This window comes from Pholcus phalangioides, unplaced genomic scaffold (genome assembly GCF_987345545.1).
Source record: "Pholcus phalangioides strain wild (caught in Gottingen) unplaced genomic scaffold, Ppha-v1.0 ptg000009l_1, whole genome shotgun sequence".
In the NCBI taxonomy this organism is placed as follows: Eukaryota; Metazoa; Arthropoda; class Arachnida; order Araneae; family Pholcidae; genus Pholcus; species Pholcus phalangioides.
The window spans coordinates 46,643,234-46,665,194 of NW_028301602.1; the positions used below are offsets into that span (position 1 = coordinate 46,643,234).

Genomic DNA, 21,961 nt, shown 5'->3' on the forward strand with positions numbered 1-21,961 from the left:
GTTGTGTTCATGCTAAAGAATTTCTCTTACATAGCATCGGACGTCATCTTCGCTCATTCGAGAAAGCTGTGGGGGCTTATTCTTGAAATAATTGAATGACGGAAAACAGTATTTATTTCACTATGAACTTCGTTCTTTCAAATTCACCATTTTAGACTTTATTTCGCAATTTTTTGAATAGTTTCAGATTTATTTATTTATGTGGTTTATGGATTAGTCCGGGCATGACGAGTAAACGAAACAAAATAATCGCAATGTATGTTGGTTGATGGGAATGTTCTTCTTTCATCTTTTATTTGCTCAACGCGAGAAAAGCGTGGAATAATAATAATAACGACACGTCGTGAGAAACATTCAAAGATTCGATTAGCAGCGGTATTTGACATGAATCAAATATAGCGTCGCTGATGTTAACAAGATTGTTACTTGACATTCGTCGTGATTAACCTTGGACGTTCAAATACTAAACGCAAGATCTTTTTAATAGGACATAGGACATTACTATAAGGACATAGAAAAGCTCGGCTCTTAGTAGGATTCGTTAGTAGCATCCTAGAATGTCTTAGTTGATCGAAATGGCCGAGTTGGAAAGATTTATGTAGACAGCTAAGATTCTTTTTACCTCTACGTGATATTCCCTTATTCGTCTTTTATTTCGCGATTTTTAGCGATTTTTTAACCAACAAAATGCATATTTATAAGATTGCTGAACTGCAATCCTTGTTTCCTACTAGTTCGCAGCTGAAAAAATGGGGGGAAAAAATGCTGTGAGCTCGTGTGAATATCGTAGTCCAGGGCCGGCATTTCAACTTTTTCCGGGGGGGGGGGGGGGGGGGGCAAGGCACATGTTATGTATATATATACAATTTTTAGTGTATTTTCAAAAGCCTGCGCTCCCCCCCCCCCTAAATGACAGGCCTGTCGTAGTCCCGAAATTCTATTCCTTTTTTTTTTGAATGCAAGAAAATTTAAAATTTACCATCGCAGAATATAAGCATTGCGGGATTTCTCGCTGCTATACAAATGCCGAACTTTGATCATTTTGGGCCGCAACTAGGGGTGAACAGGGAGGTCTCATGCCTCTGGACCAGAGAGGCCAGAAATTTCACTCTTTAAGCCAGGGGTTTTCAACGCATGTCCGTAGGCCACATGCAGCCCTCTGAGATTTTTGCCGTGAATTTGATACATTACCACGGTCGTCCTCAATAAATAAGCTCAGAAGGTCATGGGGACCAACTGTTTGGGTTGAAAAGGAGGGGCCCCTGATTTCATATTATACTCTAATTTAATTTTATATAATTCAGGACGGAAATTCGACATTTAAAAAGGCATACCTAATTACAGAATTGCTGAAAAAAAAGATGCAGAATTTTAGAAATAAATTATTTTAAAATTATAATGAAAGAAGTAGTTTTAGAATTATTGAAATTATTTCGTAATTGCTAAAATTTCTATTGTATTCTGGAAAATTTCTAATGTATTCTTCAGCTGTTATGTAAATTTTAATATATTTTCTAGCTATTGTAGAAGAATAATCCCAGAATCACTGGAAGAACTAATTTTTGAAAAGAGAATTTTATAAATAAAATAACTTAAGAATCGATAAAAGGAATGATTTCTAAATTAGTCGATAGCAATTATTTCGTAACTAGTAAAAATAATTGTGTACAATTGCTGAAAAATAATTTCATAATTATAAAGAAATATGTTTTTTTAATTATAGAAAGAAATAATTTCAAGATTTATTGAAAGAATTAATTTTTTGATTTATTCAAAAAATATAGTTTAAAGACATATTGAGAAGGAAATAATTTCAGAATCATCGTCGTAATTTCGGAATAATTAAAAGAGGTAACCAATCACCAAAATGTAGAAGAATGAATGAATGAATGCACAATTTATAAAATTAAAAGATCCTATTCAACAATATTACAGTGTTTTCAAGTTTCAGCTGGGATTGTCGCAAGAAAAATACCTTATGCCTACAATGGTTATGATTGAAAAAAAAATGCCTTTTATATACTCGTCCGTGTGAATACGTACACTGGTGATTTCGGCTTTGTCGAGTTCAATAGGTCACAAGATTATTCATATAAAAAAAGTCTCGAATTGTTTTCTCACTCTCTCTCTCTCTCAGTACAATATATATGTTAGGGGAATGCGATAAATTGGTCATTATACATAATAACCAGTTATTATGTATACTTACCAATCGTCTTGGTAAGGTTGATGAATTTATCACTTTTACCGGCGAATATGCAGAAGTCCCACACGCACAAGCGTCGTTGGTAAATTTGATAAACTTGAAATTTATGCGAGTTTAAATTTGTGATTATGCATAATATCCTATACATATATATAGTGTAATTGATGAATCTGATAAATATGAAAAATATATATATACAAATGAATCTAGTATGTGTGATGTATATGGTCGGACCCCGATATAATGATAACATCTTTCACGATCACCCCGATATGACGATAACAAATTTTATAATCATAGCCCCATACAACAATATAATACATGTATGAATTATCATGTATAGTGTATATCATATAGTGCGATTTATCATGTTTACCAACGACCTGACGCTTGGGTATTATGCATAATCGCCGGTAAAAGTGATTAATTTAGGGAAATTTATCAAACTTACCAAAATGTTTGGAAAGTATGCATAATAACATCTATACTACTAGCTATTTTTTTTTTATTGAGAGTTAGTATACTTTCGGTGCTCCAAAATGTGTTATGGCTGTGGCGTGAATTGAAGGGAAAAAAAACATCGAATATATGTTCTGAAAATCGTATACAGAAAGGATCTAGTAATTTTGTAAGTCTTATGATCAGTTTTACGTTAATGTGGGCGAAGGACGGCGTTGTTGTGTGTTAGAGAACAAGAATGAATAATGTAGTGTCTCCAATAACTGTCTCTTAGTAAGGGGGAGCGATAATGATAAGCAATTTGTGTATACGTGAATAAGAGAAACACGTGACGATCGTTCCGTTTGGAAATGATCGTCCTTTCGAATCTGCAAATTACCGAAAAGTAAGGAGACACGATACGGCAAACAATAAGTTTCTCTTTTAGTTCGCTGTCTCCTGTATGTGTGTGGACACATATTACACAAATGTGCGCACCATAAACAATGTCAAACTGCACCAATACAAACGATGATGTCGAAAATGAATTCTGCTGCAACAAATCCTCGCCACAACCAGCGACTTACTTCTGCAATCTTGGACTTGAACTCGTGCGGTGTTCCTCTTTGCTCCTTTTATCGATCGATTCGCGTATATTTTACGAGTGCTTCGTCTTCAAAGTACGAATAAACACCATTTTTTTGTTGGTTCGTTGCCGATGAAAAATCGACATAAATGATCGTTAACAACGCAAAGTGATTTTCCAGTTTGAAATAAAGAAAATTTGATGAGAATGAAAAGCAGCGCTATGTAAGTAAATTGTTAATACAGTGAAACCTCGATATAACGATATTCTGCGTTAAATTACGTAACTCAAATTCCTGCTGTTGGCATCTTTTCTAAATCGACGATGTTATTGGTACCAGAAAACTTTTGAGTATTTATTCGCCACAAAAACTCTAATTGATTAGTTTATCAACTAATGGGTTAGATGTATTGCCCCCTGCAAAGAGGTTTATCGCAATACACGTTGATGTATCATACAGAAAGTATCAAATATCGAAAACTTCATCTACACTCTTGGTGATCAGGTGATACCAAATACCGATATTATTAAACGTCCTCGGAAGAACTAAAATATAATTATGATGAGTTTAAAAATATATTGAAGGATATTTTTCTGGCGAAATATGAAAAGATATTTTTGGATATCGTTCAGTATTAGACTATAGGCGACACCAAAGAAGATTTGATAAAATATCGTTGTACAGGGATGCAGCGTAAAATTGAGTATCGTTGTAGCGAGGTTTCACTGTAACTGATTCTCATAGAATGAATTTCTCGGATTTGTCGGGAACGTTGTTCGGTCAGTGAGCTCCAGGTACGGTACCAATTTTAAACAGAAATTGCTCTTGACTGCTTGCTTTCTAATCTTGTGCGGACACCGAGTGGGAGGCGTCTTACACAGACGCCCACACTAACAGACAGACATGGAACTTGACTTACACACCTGAATGCAGTAAGAACTGGGTCAATCGATTTTCGCCATTGCATTAATTCCTCTCTTTCGCATGTTTACTCCTGTCCTCAGACAAAGCAATGGATGCTCTCGTATCGACAAAATAATAATATAACGCTCATTCAATGCTATCATAATTTTCTCACGACTTCTCCCTTTTTATTTTACCCTTTCGTTCCGAACCTACCTGTGACGCGCATTTCATTCGCAACAGGCTTAGGAAACATGATAAATGAAATTCTTGAATTGAACTTGCGACGCATGTGGAACACCAGAAAAATGCGTCGAGAAACTTATTGTGAAGGAGATGACTTTGGCCTAGGGGGTTCTTAACCCGTGGGTCACAGGGACTCCTGAGATGTGTCGTAAGAATCTACTTTACGATCTTACAATCCTGTAATGAATATATTTGTTGTGCCACTGGTTTCAGAGGAGTCCAAACGATTTCGGTAGCCTAGGCTGGAATCCGGACATTTTTCTAGGCCTCTTGTAATCCATTATTTTATAAGCACATTGTTTTTGGGGAGAAGTCATAAGCACTCCAAAACGCTTAACATTATTGCAGAATGCACAGGAAAAAACGGCCGTCGTAACAGCACCATGGGCTGAGTGATGTAAGGGCAGAATGATGATCTGGGGTCTCTACTTAGCCTGAAATTGCCTGCCCATCAATATACATACAGGCGTCCTTCACTTTACACCAGTGGTTCTCAAACTTTTGTCACTCGTGACTAGATCCCTTGCCCTGTTAAACGTTCATCCGCGTCTCCCCGAAATAGTCTAGTAAAAACCCTCAAAAGCATCAAACAGGCATACACCAATATCGCCACCTCACCGTGACACCTCTGACAAAGGTTGGAGACGTTCCAGAGTTACGCACGACGCACACTTTTAGAACCACTGCTTTACGCTTTTTGATGAATGCGGAATTAATTTTATGAAGGACATCCACGACCCCACTATATTCGTCAAATACATCCCACAAATACTCCAGATCTCTCGCGACCAAAGTATACAATATGATTATTCATGCATTTTTTGAATCCCAAACTAGCTTTCCTCAGTATAAAATCCTTAAACAAGCTTTTGGAGTTGATAAATACTTATTATGCCATAAAAATGTAAAATTTAAGAGCATTTATGCACAATTACGGCTAGGATTAGACAGAATGTACATCGGTGGTAATACTGTGACTATTTTTCCATCAATGCCATGTACGTTTTGTAATGCAAATGCTCTGGCAACTTGGGAACACATTTTCCTTCACTGTCAATCTTATAACTACTATAGATTAAAATATTTTGACTTAAATGACCAATCACAAACAATGACAGAATTTCTTAAGTTCTACGAAACTAATTATGAAAATTTTTTTCTTTCTGGCGGATGTTGTAAATTTATTTGAATTGTGAGGGACTTGATTTGCGTAATGTGCGTCACTGGTCCATGTACTTGGTAGAGTCGGAGCATACTTATGTGATTTGTATTCTCTTTGTATATTAATCATTTGTATCTACTGTATACATGTAATCGATCTAATATGTGAAATTTATGAATGTGCGTTGTAAATGGTTTCGAAGTTTTGTCACGTGATTGCTTTTCGAGTGGTATCGAACCACAAGAAATAAATATTCTATTCTATTCTATTTTCCTGCTTTACGCGATTAATTGATTCCGCAAAATGGTCACGTAAGACGAAATCGTGTAAAGCGAGTTGAATTTAATATAAAGATAAGGATGGGAGGTGGGGGGGGGGGGGGTATCAAAAAAATTGAATCCAACAGCAAAGGAAACTTTTTTAAAATATGTTTTAAATTATTCAAACTTATCAATTATAACTTAATAAATAATATTAATAATTAATATAATAATATAAACCTAATAACTTAATATTAGGCAAAATGGGAATGAATTAAATCCTCTCTCTCAATACTTTTTCTGTCTTCACTAATTCCGATTGATTGTAGTGAGTGTGGATGTTTTCTTTCCTGAAGAGCCTGGTATCATAAGCCTTCTTTATGAAGAACTATCATATCAGTCAAATTCAACGTATTTCTTCTTCAAAGGATTTAACTATGTTATATATCTTCAATTTGCAAGTCCATTTCCAGGATTAAACTCCAAGCTGAATTTTGCTGGTTGGAATTCCTAAAATCAACTTTCGATAATCGCGTTATAGCGAAATCACGAAAAGCGAAACCTCGAAGATCGAGAGATATCTGCATTTGCTTTCGACAGCCGTAGTGCCAAATCTCATAATCACGAGGCCGTGCCCAGGTGGGCCTGTGCGTTAAGATGCCACTGGCTGAAAAATATTTATACAACAAAGAAAGAAATGAACGCACTAAAAAAAATTAATGGAAAAATGCATTATTCAAGAGTTAATGATAAATAATTGAAAATTAATGAGAGAATTAATACAAAAAAATAATTTCAGAATTATAGTTAAAGCTTTCGATAATTTAAGGCCCCTGGGCTCAGGCTTTTATTGATAAGGTATGGACTGGTTTCATTGACTTTGAAAACAAAACATTTTGTCGATCAAAAACATTTATAATCATAACTTTTAAATAAAAATTAGACCTATGGGTCGCGAAGTTGATCGTGTTGTTGATTTTGGGTAGCGGCTGAAAAAGTTTAAGAATTCCTGCTCTAGTCAAAGAAAGAATAGCTGCATATCATGAACAGAAAAATGTTTTAATATCGGATGATTGACGGGTGAATATGGTAAACCCTGTAAGTGCCCCAAAAAATATTTAAACACCGTTTTTCACGTTAATTTGAAAAATTAGCAATGCTTCAAGTTTATAATGTTGTCAACGCGGAAAGTTCCTGGTGGTCACCAAGTGGTTCGAAAATCGTGTAAAGAGGTCGCAAATGTGAACGTCCCTACGGGCTACAAAAACATTTTTTTGCGATTTCCCAACATTTCCCCTTTGTCACTTAATGTTCATTTTTACTCTTCAATTTCTTTTTGACCCCCCCCCCCCCTTCACGTACAGGCTTCTGGCAACAAATTTGAACGATCTGTACTTGGAGTATCAGAGATAAATCTGAAAACTGTTTTCCTTGTTCTTATGTTGGAGACAGAAACTTGACTAGCCGGCTTTAATCGACAAGGCCAAGATTTGAAAAAAAAAACTTGAAAAAGAGTGTGTAAAATGTGCATACTATTTTTGAATGTGAAAACTACAGTAGTAATACAAAAAGTATGTAAAAGACTAGAAAAATTATGTTCATAGCGTGAATATTTTTAGCAATGCTTAAGTTTATAATAAATTTTGTAACATTTATAGGAAAAACATATAAAAGGAAAAACGTAATCAAAATTAAAATGATCTAGAGGCCATGTGGGATCTGCCTTCTTCTCTGTAGAGATACTTTTTTGATAAACGGGACTATAAAGGGATACTACTACAACTTGACCAAATATAGATTCCTACGAGGAATTCATAACGAATCGGTACACGTGTATGTTGGCACCATAGACTAAAGATATAAGTATTATTCTTACTCTGTGGTTGGCACACGTATCGGCACACGGTCGGAACGTGTACGTTGAATATACATATGTGGCCTCAACATATTTATGCTGTCAGAGTTATGAGTGATTTGTGATAGTGCAGCCATCTGTTTTTCGTAATCTGAAGTGAAAATTTTAGATACCGGGATTTTCGTGTTATGTAAGTGTCGTGTTGAATGTCTGCCTACGTACTAGACCTGCCCAGCTCGAATTTATTCCTCTAAGTTGGAAAACCCCGTAAGAAAACCAACTTCAACCGACCACTACTGTGCCGCCAACAGGGTTCCAACGTGGATCCTCACGACGGGAGTGCATTATTCATTTTTTATGATCGGGAAAGGGGGGGGGGGGAGTTAAGATTCCTGGAGAAATGTCACCAAACTTATCCCGTTGTCGGATCTCTTCCAGTCCGACTGCAACGATACTTTCTTCAGATTCCCGTCCGCTGTAGTAGAATAGCTTCGAATAAGGATTCTTCTTCTTTGCACGTAAATACTTTTATGGAGGGAAGACGAGAAAAAGTGGTAATAGAATGTTATCTTCTTCTCCCAGAGAGAACCGACATCGGTTGAGGAATTTCGTCGTCATTATTTGAGTTTCGCTCTTGCACCGATTTGGGAGAAGAGCCATCAATTCCGTTTACTACTTCTTTTTTGTGTGTGTGGGCAACCGATAATTTTAGCCGCTCAGAAAATTGCTCCTCATCTTCAGGTTTCGGGAAATAATAATCCCCGAAATATGTTTTGAGCTCTTTCAGTTTCTCTTTTTTTTTGCCAACTAACGTATTTCGTTTATCCCCAGCTTAAATTTCCGAAACACCCACAGTATATTATTATCTTAAGTCTGTGGAAACAGGGCCGCAACTAAAAACGAAAACTTTCTCTATCACCCGGGGCTATAGTATCTACTTGTCATTCCTCCTCCCCTTTCCATGCCTGTTAACGAAAAAAGACTAAGCTCCGCGCCCTACCTGGTACAGCACGCGGGGCTCCAGACTCCCTGCCCTCCCTTATTATGCGGCCCTGTGTACAAATATAACGTTGTCTGAATTGCCTTCGGTTTGAGACCTCGAAAAATCGAAAATCCAATTTTTCCATTTAAGGATATTGCTGTTACTTAACCTTTTCTTTCAAACCGAGCACAACTCAGGTCTATCACCATATATGGGCAATTTACTACCTAGTGAGTTGTGCTGGAAGTGTAGGTGTGTGTACCTAACAGTCTGAGTGCGTATCTAGTGTTGTGACTGATTTTTCAGTGTTGCCATCTACATTACTGTTACTTGACCATACATACACCTCGTACACATTCCTCAGCGGAATTTCTAATTGGTTCATGTCGGAATGTGTGTTATGAGTGTATGCGTTGGCCCTGACTTATTTATGTTGCCAGAGGTGTGCTTGTTTCGTAATCTTGCTATTGCTGCCATCTGTTTTCCTTATCTTGAAATAATTTGATCATTTGATCATTTTTGTCGCACCACGGTAATTTTCTTCACACGAGGGCTAATTAGACCGGGGCCTACAATTTATTGCCGATTCCGAACGGCAGGCTTGTTTTTATACTCATCGAGAGGTTGGTGCGCTAACCCCTCGATGCGGGATTCCCTGCGGTAGCAATTTTTTCTGCGGTCATGTCGCCGTTTCTGTTGTACCCCTGTGTCAGGAAAGTTTTCTGACAAGGATGAACCGGGTATCGAAGTTGCGACACCTCTAAACATCTTCTGGTACTTTAGGCGAGTATCTTATCGACCTGGGATACCGCGCCCTTACCTTGAAGTAACGATGGTGAATGCGCTTGAATTTTCATGTTGTGTAAGTATCGTGTTAAAGGTGCACCTGCTCTCTGCGGAGAGACTTATTCAAATGGTAGACGGGCTCGCATTCGCGCCTTGAAGTTGGAAACCGCAGGAAACTAACTTCAGCCGATCACCAATATGCCGAAACGGGATTCGAGCCTGGATCCTCATGATGATAAATCATCAGCACGATGCTCAAACGACCGCACAACGACTATCTAAGTGTAATGATGTAAATTCCGTTATTTCCATCAAATCTTTTCAGAACATATCGCGTTGTTTTTAACGAGATTCTTTAGTTCGATTTTTTGCTAAACCGAAGGATATGACAGTCAAAAGAAGTAAATTGAACTTTGAGTGAAATGTTAATGATGGCTTTTCTAGTGCGTCTGGAATTTTTTCTGAAAGACAAAAGAAAGTGAAAACTTTGCAAAAACATTTCGGCATATTGACTATGCATAGCAAAACGAGGTCAATTTCTGCGGTTGCGCATCATTAAGGCGTCAAGAAATCAGATGTACAAGACCAATCAAATGTACAAGGTATCCTAATACGGCCTTTATCTCATCAACCGTTGGTCGTAAAGGCATAATTCCAATTTAATGCTCGATAATGCTTGAATATGTTTAGAAATCACCCTGTACCAACACACTTCAAGCATTTTTTAAATTGGAACCGTACCTCTACGACGAACGGTTGATGAGATAAAGGGCGTATTAGAACCTACAGGATACCCTGTATAATATCAGAGGATGTCTTTCATAACACAACATATCATCCAGCCGCTTGATCAGAATATGATACGAGCATTTAAGGCTCACTGTACGCGTTACTCAATAGCGTGATGATTGTGCAGCCAATATCAAAAAACATTAAACGTCTCGAGTTATAAATTAATTGCACCGTCACTAATACCATTCGTGTCACTGCTGTAGCCGGGGTAGCTATAAAGATAGAGGAAATCAAGAGTGGATTCACATCTACAGACACTCACAGTGTCGTGTCAGACACGGCAAACATTCTTCAATATAAAGAATGAACCAATGAACGTATTCATATCTATTGTATCGAGGTTGCGCAAGCGCTGACAGCCATTTTTATGTTAAAGAATGTTTGCCGTGTCTGACACGACACGATGAGTGTCTGTAGATGTGAATCCACAAATTCGTATTAGGTAAAAACTTTAACTAATATATGTGCCCGAAGACACTTTCGAACCAATCGAAAAGATTATAAGAGACATTGTCACTTTGGTTAATGGACGATGAATCGATGATATGGACATAGAAGTAATCTAATAATTAATTAAATAGCAATCAAGACACATTGACGGAGGCGGGATTAATCGAGATGATTGCTTCTGAAACTCAAGCCAAACCCACCAAGATGAAGAAGGAAATAAGTTCACACAGCGGGATGGACTTCGCACGTTTTAAATCGTTCAATGCATTATTATTACTAGGGCTACGATATTGCTATGACTTTGCATATTTCTTTATGATTTTTTATATTTCGCTATTTTTATGCGAAGAGCATTTTTCATGAAGTTCAATCATTTTAAGGCATACTTTCATATCTTACAAGCATTTTTTTGCATATTTTAGCATTTTGAATGAAAATTAGTTTATTTTTTCAACCATATTAGTCTCTTACTGGAAGATTAATTAAATATCTCGTTGTATATTGACAAGGCTTCATCAACCAAGTTTATTACTACCACATGGATATCACACAATCAGTAACGTTACTGATACCTCCTCGCGAATTCAAGAGGGTACGGGGGTACCTCCAAGTACCACTAGGTCCCAAGACCAAGTATGGCCTTGTCCGAAAATAGTGAAGGATGTTAAAATATTGAGGTCTTGTCCACGTGAATCGATTAGATTGCCCAGAATCGATTAGATGATGAATCAATTTATAGCCCCGCTATTATTCAGGGGCAAGAGGACAGTGGGAGGGAACCTTGAAAGACCATCAGGCAACCTTGAATGCAATACTAGCTTGTTCCTGAACATTTTCTTTCCAGCTTGAAGGGGGAGGGGGGGGGGAAAGAAGGAATCGGTAATGTCAATAGGATGAATGTCACGAACCAAGACCACCCTTTTAATCTCAATTCTTTTTTTAAAATGAAGAAATTGTAATAAGACATTACAATGTACTTTCAGAAACCATCTAAACCATAGCGGAGAATCAACCCCCCCCCCCCCCCCCCGTGATGAACAGTTGTTACGGGTTCACACTTCGCGAAGCTTAGAACACAAAACGATTTCTGTTGTGAAATCGCGATCTTGATAAACACTGAGGTGGAGGCCGAAGGAAGAGCGTTAGCGCTACCTGATGGCAACTGCGTGAAACTCGAGATTTCCCTCTTTCTACCTATACATTATTCGATCAAAACGGATTACAAGCTGAATAGTTATGATTGTTTTAAATCAAATGATTCTTTTTGAAACACCCTGTATTATGTATTTTCTCGATACTCGTGCTCAGAACCCGGACGTTGATGACATTTGCATTTTATTGCATTTTTCGCATTTTGCAATGTTTTTTCACTTTTAAGTCATTTTTTCAGGTTTAGGGCATTTTTTTTTTAAAGTATTTATAGGATATTTTTTTGCTTTAAATTTTTTTTCCAAACAAAAAGTAGGCTAAAATTTTTTTAAACAAAAAAAACGAATGTCCCTTACTTTCATCTCTTAAACGTGTATCTTCCTTCATAGAGGACAAATAAAGTTTAGAAACAATTCCAGGTAAATTTGGTATTTAGTAAAAATTCCAAGAGATGGCCACACTTAACCAAACAATAAATTCAAGTGAATTCAAGAAATTCTGATCCTATATAGGATGTTGGGAGAGAGGAATTTTCATTATACAAAAGTGTGAACACGGTATAGTACTTGCATGTAATTGTAGGGGAATTTTGAAATCTGCAAATTCATGTTGAATGATTTTGATTCGTAAGAATGCTGCTTGCAGTAAGATTTTATAAGCTTTATTTTGCCTTGGGAATATTGAAGAACATAAGATCAAATGATCAAATCATCAATCATCAGCGTTATGAGGGTTTCTTTTATTCAGTCCATGCAGAAAAGTATGGAGTTTATTGATGCTATCGATAAAGTCAGTGTGCTAAAAAGTGGGGTAGGCCAATTTGCCTTCATGAAATTCGAAAAAAAAAATTTGGGGGGGGGGGGAGGAAGGAAATAGACTTTTTGACTGTTGAAAAGTGTTTGATGTCATCACGGGAACATCTAGAAGTTTTGAAATTGAAGAGAAATTAACAATATATATGTGAGTATATAGACCAGATTCCCCTCTCCTCCAAATACACCCAATAGCATCTGTTGATGTTGAGAGAAGTTTATCTTGTTTTTTCAAATATTTCTATTTTGTCTCGTAGATTTCCCAACCCACTCATAAATTATGAATTGCTTTATTTGAAAAATTCCATTGACAATTTTTGACGAAATTCAATGCTGAGAATGAATTTGATTTTCAATAGCTATTAGAAGAATTTATTTCTTTTACCCCCAGTCAAAATAACGACGGGTTCAGTTTCTAAAGAAATTTGTTTTGTTATTTTAATAGCAATTTTTGTCATTTTTCGGGAATTTTTCTTTTTGTTTTTAGGATATTTTTCTGAGCTTTTAATACATTTTTTGGGATTTTTAGGACATTTTTCGAGTTTTTTGGGTCATTTTTATGGTCATTTTTCAGGATTTTTTTAGGTCAACAACATCCGAGCCTTGCTCATGATTGATTTTAAGCTTGGACATTACACGTCAAATTTAACGTCTAATCTGAATATTTAACGTTTGTGGTGATATATAATGAAATGGGTTGAGTTGTGAAATTTCAAAGTAAGCGCAAATGACACGAATAAATAGATGCAGCAGTTCTTTAATATAAGCCAAATTTACTTCTTTTTTTACTTCAGGAGATTTTTCCCGATTCGAAAAAATAAATTTTGAAAAAAAATAAAAAAAACGCAACTCTCGCTTATTTTTATTTCTCATTTCCATAATGAGCCGCGTTATAATCGGTTCAGCAGGTCGAAATCTATGCGCCACGGTATTACGCGGAATTTCTCACATGGACAAGGAAATGAAAAGAAATAAATGAAAGATGATTGGATAAATGCTTGTACCCGGAGAAATGTTGCGAAACAACAGGCCCTCATTACAGAGCGGAATTCCTATTAATAACGTCTCGCTTAACACAAGTAGCCGATCGAAATTTGCTACGACCTTCTCTTAACGAATTTATTTGGGTCACAGAATTGTCTCAAGATCGGCTGGCTGCCGATCTCTACCAAAAACACCGTATTTGTTTGGACCTAAATTGTGATAAGCGTACAACGATTGGAAATAGAATGGGCTAAAAATCCACTACACATTTTGAAAATCTTCCGATGAGAGTGTACTGTACCCAGGGCCGGTCCTAGAAACTCTGTCCTCCTTAAGATACGACTATTTGAAAAGAGTTTTCCTTCTTCACATCTGTTACCTTGATACACTGGTTCCCAAAGTATTGGTCACGACCCCCTTGAGGAGTGGGGTAACGTTGATGATTTAAGATGTCCGGGGAAAATTTCCTAAACAAAAACGTCCCGATGAGAGTAAACATATCAAATCAATTTAGTAACTCTTCTTTGAAGCGGGAGGGTGGTCCCATAGTGAGCACACCTATTTACATTTTTTCCTATGGGTTTTCGAAAAATATATGTCCTTCAAATTATTAATTGAGCTATTCAGCACATATACAGGGTGATTCAAAACTCAACGTACAAACACTTAGTGAGGTAGAAAACACTAAAACAAAACAGAATCACATAGGAATGTATGACTGGAAACCCCAACCTTATCAGCTGGAGGATAAACGAAGATGCAGAAATGACAAGCCAATAATGGGTGGAAAACCTCTTTATTAAGCGATACTTTACACGCACGAGGACAGTACATGTACACGTTCAGTTTCACAACGAGTGCTCAAAGTTCTTACCGTCCACAGCTATGCACGCTTCACAACTGCGACGTTATGATTGTCGAACCCTTTCAAAAATACCTGACATTTCGCGTACTTTTGTAGCTTCGACGGAGGTTCTTGCGACGTGGATGGTAAGAACTTTGAGCACTTGTTGTGAAACTTAACGTGTACGCGAACTGTCCTCGTGTAAAAGTATCGCTAAATAAAGAGTTTTTCTACCCATTATTGGCTTGTCATGCAAATGCTTACATTTATCCTCCAGCTGATCAGGTTGGGGTTTCCGGTCATACATTCTTATGTGATTCTGTTTTGTGCTTTCTGTCTCCCCTAAAAGTTTGTACGTTGAGTTTTGAATCACTCTGTATTAATATATAATGCGTTATAATTATAATATATATACATAATATATAACGCATTAAAATTCTATATAAAATTTATTAAAAATAATTTGAAGAAAAATCTCATTCAAATGTAATTAAAGTATCTGTTTTGAGGTGAACACTCTTTCCATCTTGCATTGCGGCTCTCACTGCTTGGATGAGATGACACTCTCTGGTGTTAAAACAATAGTCCTCGGTCACGGACAATTCTTGAGCACTGTTGACACCTGGAGATCGGTTTTTTCGCTTTTCACGAAATCTTTGAAAAATGCGATTTTTGTTCTCACGAGAGATCAACTTCACAATAATTGGAATGCGGGTTCGATCGCTTCCACGAGACGGGAGGGGGTGTGCAGTATCGATCAAAACTGATTTAGAATTGTTATTTATTTATTTATGCAATATTGTTGGCCATTCAAGGCCTACACAAGAGGACACGGTAGATTTGTACACATATGCTTTGTAGCATTTGACAAGAAATCGGTGATCGTGGGGAGTTACCAATAGTAGAGGGGAGCTTGTTCCATTCAACTATGGTATTGGGAAAGAAACAGAATTTAAAACAATCTGTAGAGGCAGAAATGGGTTTTAATTTTTTGGGATGGTCAAGTCTATTGGAAACATAGGAAGGTTTAGTCAGAATACAGGACGTATCGAAATTTAAATGACCACGAGTAATCTTGTAAAGCATGGCTAAACGGGAGATAAGTCGGTGAGTCAGGCAAAGTTGTTGATCAACAAATCCTTTTCGATAAAGTCTTCAAATGCTAAAATACATTGATCAGTAGAACTATTTGATTGAATGTTCAGGCCATGTATAATTAGATTATTTTTCCGGGAGTAATTATCAACAGTTTTTCAGATCACAGACTTGAGATTTCAACACATCACACTCCTCCCTCAACTTTTGCCTATCTTGAGCCGTGGTGGCAAGCTTTCCATTTATTTCTAACAAGTACAATTCAAATCGGTCCACTTTGTCACTCATATTGCGAATTGCCGCTCCGTGTTCCTGAACAAGAGACTTACTTCAATTCTAGCAGCAGTTGCGAAGTGTTGAAATTCATGATAACTGCTTCACCCCTGGACTCAGTTGGAGGTTGCGATAATCCCTTTAGGCGTTCATCGAAGATCGGAACGATTTACTCTGAAGATCGGATTCCGAAGCTGCAAGTTTTTCCGAGGCTTGAAAATGGGAGTTCGGCGTCTGATAGAGGTTCCTCCCACACACCTTCCATTGCTTTCGACTTCTTTTCCTGCGAAGGCGTGGGAAAGGGTCCAGGGTTTTGTTCCACTCCCGCCTCTTATCAATAAAATTTTGAATAGCCAAGCGCTCAAAAAACTGTCCAAAACGATTGCAATATGGGGCCCTTTCCACGAAGAAGCCGCGGATAAGTGCGATCAAACTTCAATCTCCGGCATGACGAGAGTAGAGAAGCCTCATAAATCTGCAAATTCTGGGGCATATAAAGATCCATGTGTGGCATGCTTGAAGCAAGTCCTTCCCGACAAGTTCCAATCCCGCCTCTTCTAATGAATTTATAGTGTTAAAGAAACAAAAAACAATGAGATTTGTCCCGGGCTCCGTGCTAGAGCCCTGCCAGCTCTACCTTTGTAGGGATCGTAGTGCTCACTTAAACCATTGAGGATAGATGCTTGATTTCATACTCAGGAGATATTCACCGACCACTCAGATAAACACCCTATGATTCAATGATTAGCATCATGATTGTTTCAGTTCAATTATTTACTATTCATGATTATTTCAGAATTCTTCTTTGGGTTATAATAAAAGCTCTTAAATCGTTAATATGGCTCCCAATAGGCTTACAGGGCTTCAATCTCGTGAGCCCCAACTATGAGTTCAACCGGGCACGGCAGGGAGGCCTAGCGCCCTACATCCCGCAGTAGGGCTCTAGGCTGAAATCTTTGGTGGGCCCTCACGTCAGACTCTTCACGGGCCCCCTCTAATATGAATTTGTAGTGTGAAAAAAACAAAAACAGAATCACATCTGGTGAGAATTATCTCGGGCACCCGGGCAGAATCCCTGCCAGGACTACTCCCTTTGTGGGGGCCATGCAGGGATCTTAGTTGAATAGGAGCTTCTACAATAAGATTTGGCACAATGATTTATGACAATAAATATGTAAATTAAGAAGTGCTGCTAGGCTCTCTTTCATTTTGCCACGAGGCTATGATGCTGTTTAGACGGCAATAGGGACATGCTTTTTTTTAAATTAATTAAAGATACAAAAATTTGTTTTGAGTTCTGCTGTAGAACAGCCTCGTTATCATCAAGGGTTCCGCGAGAAACTTTACCCTGGTATAGAAAACAGGTACTATACAGAAATGGACAGTCAGAACATTCCGGAGCCAAACAGCACCACACTAGAGATTCTTTTGTTATGATGTTGGCTGAAAGAGCCATTTGTGTCGGAAGATGAACAAGGAATCCAAACTTGTGCTGGGGGTAGTGTCATTATACGTCCCGTATTTCCCCGAGACAGTTCCGGTTTTTTCTGGGTTTTTTTTTTCGCTGTCCCGACTTTTTTACAAAAATGTCCCGGTTTTTCACGTATTTCCAACGAAGCCAACTTGATTCTTTACTCTTCTAATCGACGATTGAAATTATCTTTCCAACTCAGAAATTACATTACGATAATTACGAACACGAATATTCATCTTACACACATTTGTCTTTTTTTTTTATAATTCATTACAATTTCAAGTGGAGCTTCATTTCCCGCGATTGGCGACTTTTCTGTGATTTTAGTATGAGTTGGCAACTTTACTTACTTTTGGCATCATTTTTGGCGATAATTGGCAATGTCCCATATTTAGAAGCCCGATTTCCTGTATTAATTCGAGCAAATATGGTTTGCCCGGCTGGAGGTATTCGAATAAAGAAAGGAAACTCAATCGGAAAAATGTTGATAGTGAAAAGATTCTTATAACAAAAAGAGAAACCTAATTTTTTTCACAAACGAGCTTCTCCAGAGATGAGTGACACTTTCTGGAAGAGCAAGAAAGGAGGTGTGTTGAGATGAATTAAGCATTGAATAGCAAACACTTGAATAGCACTTTAGCACTGAAAGTATTGTATTTACCTGCGCTTATTTATCCACTCACGCTTTCTCTTCAGAATTATTTCGAGATTTGCAACATATGTGCAGGAACCCCCCGTGTTTTACCGTATATCTTGTACTGACAAGCGGACAGGATATCTTTCCATATATAAATGTCGCCACTTCGTGGCGTTGGTGCCGTTTACGAGCCATTACTTGATTGCTGTCCCCGTACCGTTCAGCATATTTTCACTCAAAAGAAGAAATTTCTTATTTTTTCTATAGTGTCTCGATAGCGCACTCGCCCGGACTGCGAGAGGAACGTCGCTCGAGTCACAGGCGAGGAAAATGGGAATTTTTCTTTCCAAAAATCATCAGTTCTACATAACAACCAATTTCCTGCATATCTTGTATTCAAGCTCTCCTTAGTTTTTTAACGTCTTTTCTCATGATAGCGAAGCTCCATTGTAATTCCCATGGACGGACGGAAGTTGAGTTTTTCCCCTCACCGTTCTTTCTATGCTCCCGTTTAGTGATTTACTCCCCCCCCCCCCACTATAATGTATATTTCCACAATATATATATAGGAGAGAGCGAGAAAATACATAGGGAAGGGTGAGAGCAAAAGAGAAATCTACTTTTCTTTTTTTCTTTCAAACCGAGCACAACTAAGGTCTATCACCATCTATGGCCGATTTACTATCTAGTGAGTTGTGCCGGAAGTGTAACTGTGTGTGTGTACCTACAGTCTGAGTGCGTATGTAGTGTTGTGTTTGATTTTTCAGTGCTGCCATCTATATTTCAAAAGTGAAGTGAGTGATGTGTTATGATGTAATTATAATTTGTATTGCTTGTAGGTCAAAGAAATCTACTGCACTCTTTTTTCCCTTTCTATTTGTTGCCAAAAGAATGTAAGTGAAGGGGTTGAAATGGTTTATCAAAATGAAGTGACCCGTCAACAAATTTTTGTACTGTTTTTTTCTTTCCTTCTTTAATTTAATAATTGGTGAGCCGCGTCAACTGAAGTGTCTGTTGGCCGAATTCAGCGTCGCCAGGAGTAGCAAAACGGCTTTCAAAATCCCTCCGAATCGAAAAAGTTCAATTGTGATAACCTTGCATTGTTACTATTTGTGAAGTCTTTGCTGCCGTCATTTGCACGTTTTATGATTTCGCACGCGATCTATGCTTGAAATTTCTAACTTCGAGGTTTCATTTTAGAATCATCAGTAAAATTTATATTCAAATTCGGACGCTTTTGGCCTGTCTACCTAGCAGTTTACAGAAGGCCGGGGGTTCTTTACTGTACGCGGTTTCAGGTAGCACGCAGAAGGGAATGGTACCAATTATTAGCGGATACAGTGGTCCTACTGTATGCGGTGGTACTGCTCGAGTAGAAAATGAAATGACGGCAGATATAATAGCGGGAGTGCTTTAAGTATTGTAATTTAATTGTAATAACTTCACAGAATTATTTTAATTTATAGCTGCCAGCGACGGGAGCTTCGATGAATCCCGCAAGGACTCTGGGACCAGCTTTTGTCATAAACAAATGGAACAATCACTGGGTATCGTATCATTTTATCATTCATAATTAGATTGATCGTATTTCATACAGAAAAATACCGGTTATCACCGATTCTCGCCAGAAATTTGCCAAGTGCCATAAAAATTACTAATTATTGTTGAAAGCCAGGGCCGTAGCCAAAAATTTATTTTCCCGGGGGGAAACCAAAGTCATAGAACAAGATAGATAGTACAGCATGTGTGTGTGTGTTATTCCATGTACATGCAAATCTCGATAAGTCGAATGCGCAGCGGCCGGCAAAAAACTTCGAGTTACCGGTTTAGTTCGACTTGTCGGCTATTCAGAGAGTGGGGGAAAAAGAGATTTATTAAAATAACAGCGCTATGTATTTATGAATATCGTACTAGTAAAACATGTCAAGGTACTGGAGATGAAGAAATTCGAAAAGATAAGTTATTCTAATTTAATCATATTTAATTACTGAATAAGAATGTTTAGAAAATAAAATAGACGTACATATATGAACTGAAGAGCCAAAAAAACTGGTACAGGCATGCGTATGCAAATAAAGAGATATGGAACCAATCAGAGTACGGCGCTGCGGTCGGCAACGCCTATATAACGCAACAAGTGTCTGGCATAATTGTTAGATCGGTTACTGCTGCTACAATGGCAGGTTATCGAGATTTAAGTGAGTTTGGACGTGGTGTTATAGTCGGCGCACGAGAGATGGGACATAGCATCTCCGAGGTAGCGATGAAATTTGGATTTTCACGTACGACCATTTCACGAGTTTACCGTGAATATCGGGAATCCGGTAAAAAATTAAATCTACGACATCGCTGCTGCCGGAAAAAGATCATGCAAGAACGGGACTGACGAGAATCATTAAACGTGACAGACGTGCAACCAACCCTTCGGCAAATTGCTGCAGATTTCAATGCTGTGCTGGGCCATCAACAAGTGTCAGCGTGCGAACCATTCAACGAAACATCATCGATATGGGCTTTCGGAGCCGAAGGCCCACTCGTGTACCCTTGATGACTGCACGACACAAAGCTTTATGCCTCGCCTGGGCCCGACAACAGACATTGGACTGTTGAGGACTGGAAACACGTTGCCTGGTCTGACGAGTCTCGGTTCCAATTGCTTCGAGCTGATGGACGTGTACGGGTATGGAGACAACCTCATGAATCCATGGACCCTACATGTCAACAGGGGACTGTTCAAGCTGGTGGAGGCTCTGTGATGGTATGGGGTATGTGCAGTTGGCGTGATATGGGACCCCTGATACGTCTAGATACGACTCTGACAGGTACGTAAGCATTCTGTCTGATCATCTGCACCCATTCATGTCCATTGTGCATTCCGACGGACTTGGACAATTTCAGCAGGACAATGCGACACCCCACACGTCCAGAATTGCTACAAAGTGGCTCCAGGAACACTCTTCTGACTTTAGACACTTCCGCTGGCCACCAAAATCCCCAGACATGAACATTATTGAACATATGGCCGCTGTGGTGGTCGAGTGGTTATAGTGACGGACTCGCGATGCGAGGATCCAGGTTCGAACCCCACAGTGGTGGTCGGATGAAGTTGGTTTTCTGTGGTTCCCAACTTCAAGGCGCAAATGCGAGCCGATCTCCCCGTTAAAAAGTCTCGCCACAGAGAGCAACAGTCCTACAACGATAAATCATTCAATCATAACACTTCACTCATAGTTAGAAAAACTGGTGGCAGATGGCAGCACTACACATAACAATTGGCGAAATATTTGCAATGATTTTATCTCAAGAAGAGTTTTCTGAGTGATTGTCTTACCTTTGTAAGTGATATAACTATTCTTTGCCTCAAACTCGCGATTTGTATATTATATTACGTTTGTAAGTGTTTCAATTAACGACACCTTTTCATCAGAATTTCCACGTCCGATTGCGATTCACTAGACACTTTTTTCAAACTTTGAAAGCAGAGAACGAAAAAGAATCACTAGAACCCTCAAAACAAACTTTCAAAACACAGAATACTAAGAAACGATCTGTTGAACCCCTTTTAGATCTCATAAAATCCGCCAATGACTCAGTGCTGCTAATTTTTTAGCGCAGAAATCCCTTCGGTTCTCAAACTGTGCGCCGTGGCGCCCTGGTGCACCTCCAATCTTTGTCAGAGGCTCCGCTGATCGGTCACCCTGACAAAGGTTTTTCGAAAATATTCATTTTTAAACAGCTCTGTGGAACCGGTGGAGCTCGCGGATAAGCATTGAATAAGAAACAGGGTCGCCGCAAAAAATTTTAAGAATCCTTCCCCCCCCCCCCCACTAAGTTTTTTCAGGGGAAAAAAAACATTGAACATAAAAAGTATATGAAATAATAGTCATAAGCTTCACAATATACAATAATTCACAAATTAATTATGGGAAATCAAGTTCATCTACGATTTCGGTTGAGCTTAGAAATTCAAATCTACAGATATTTTAAAAAAGTTCGGAAGGCTAAAATAACAGAAAAATACGGATC

General features: G+C 38.2%; 1 protein-coding gene across 1 annotated transcript in view; it reads left to right on the top strand.

Moving 5' to 3' along the window:
* LOC149083212 (aquaporin AQPAe.a-like) overlaps positions 1-21,961 on the top strand; it is a 75,492-nt gene that overhangs the window by 41,676 nt on the left and 11,855 nt on the right. The window contains exon 3 of the mRNA XM_089236408.1: positions 19,402-19,482. Coding sequence (XP_089092534.1) covers positions 19,402-19,482 — 81 coding nt within the window. The remainder of the gene's footprint in view (positions 1-19,401; positions 19,483-21,961) is intronic.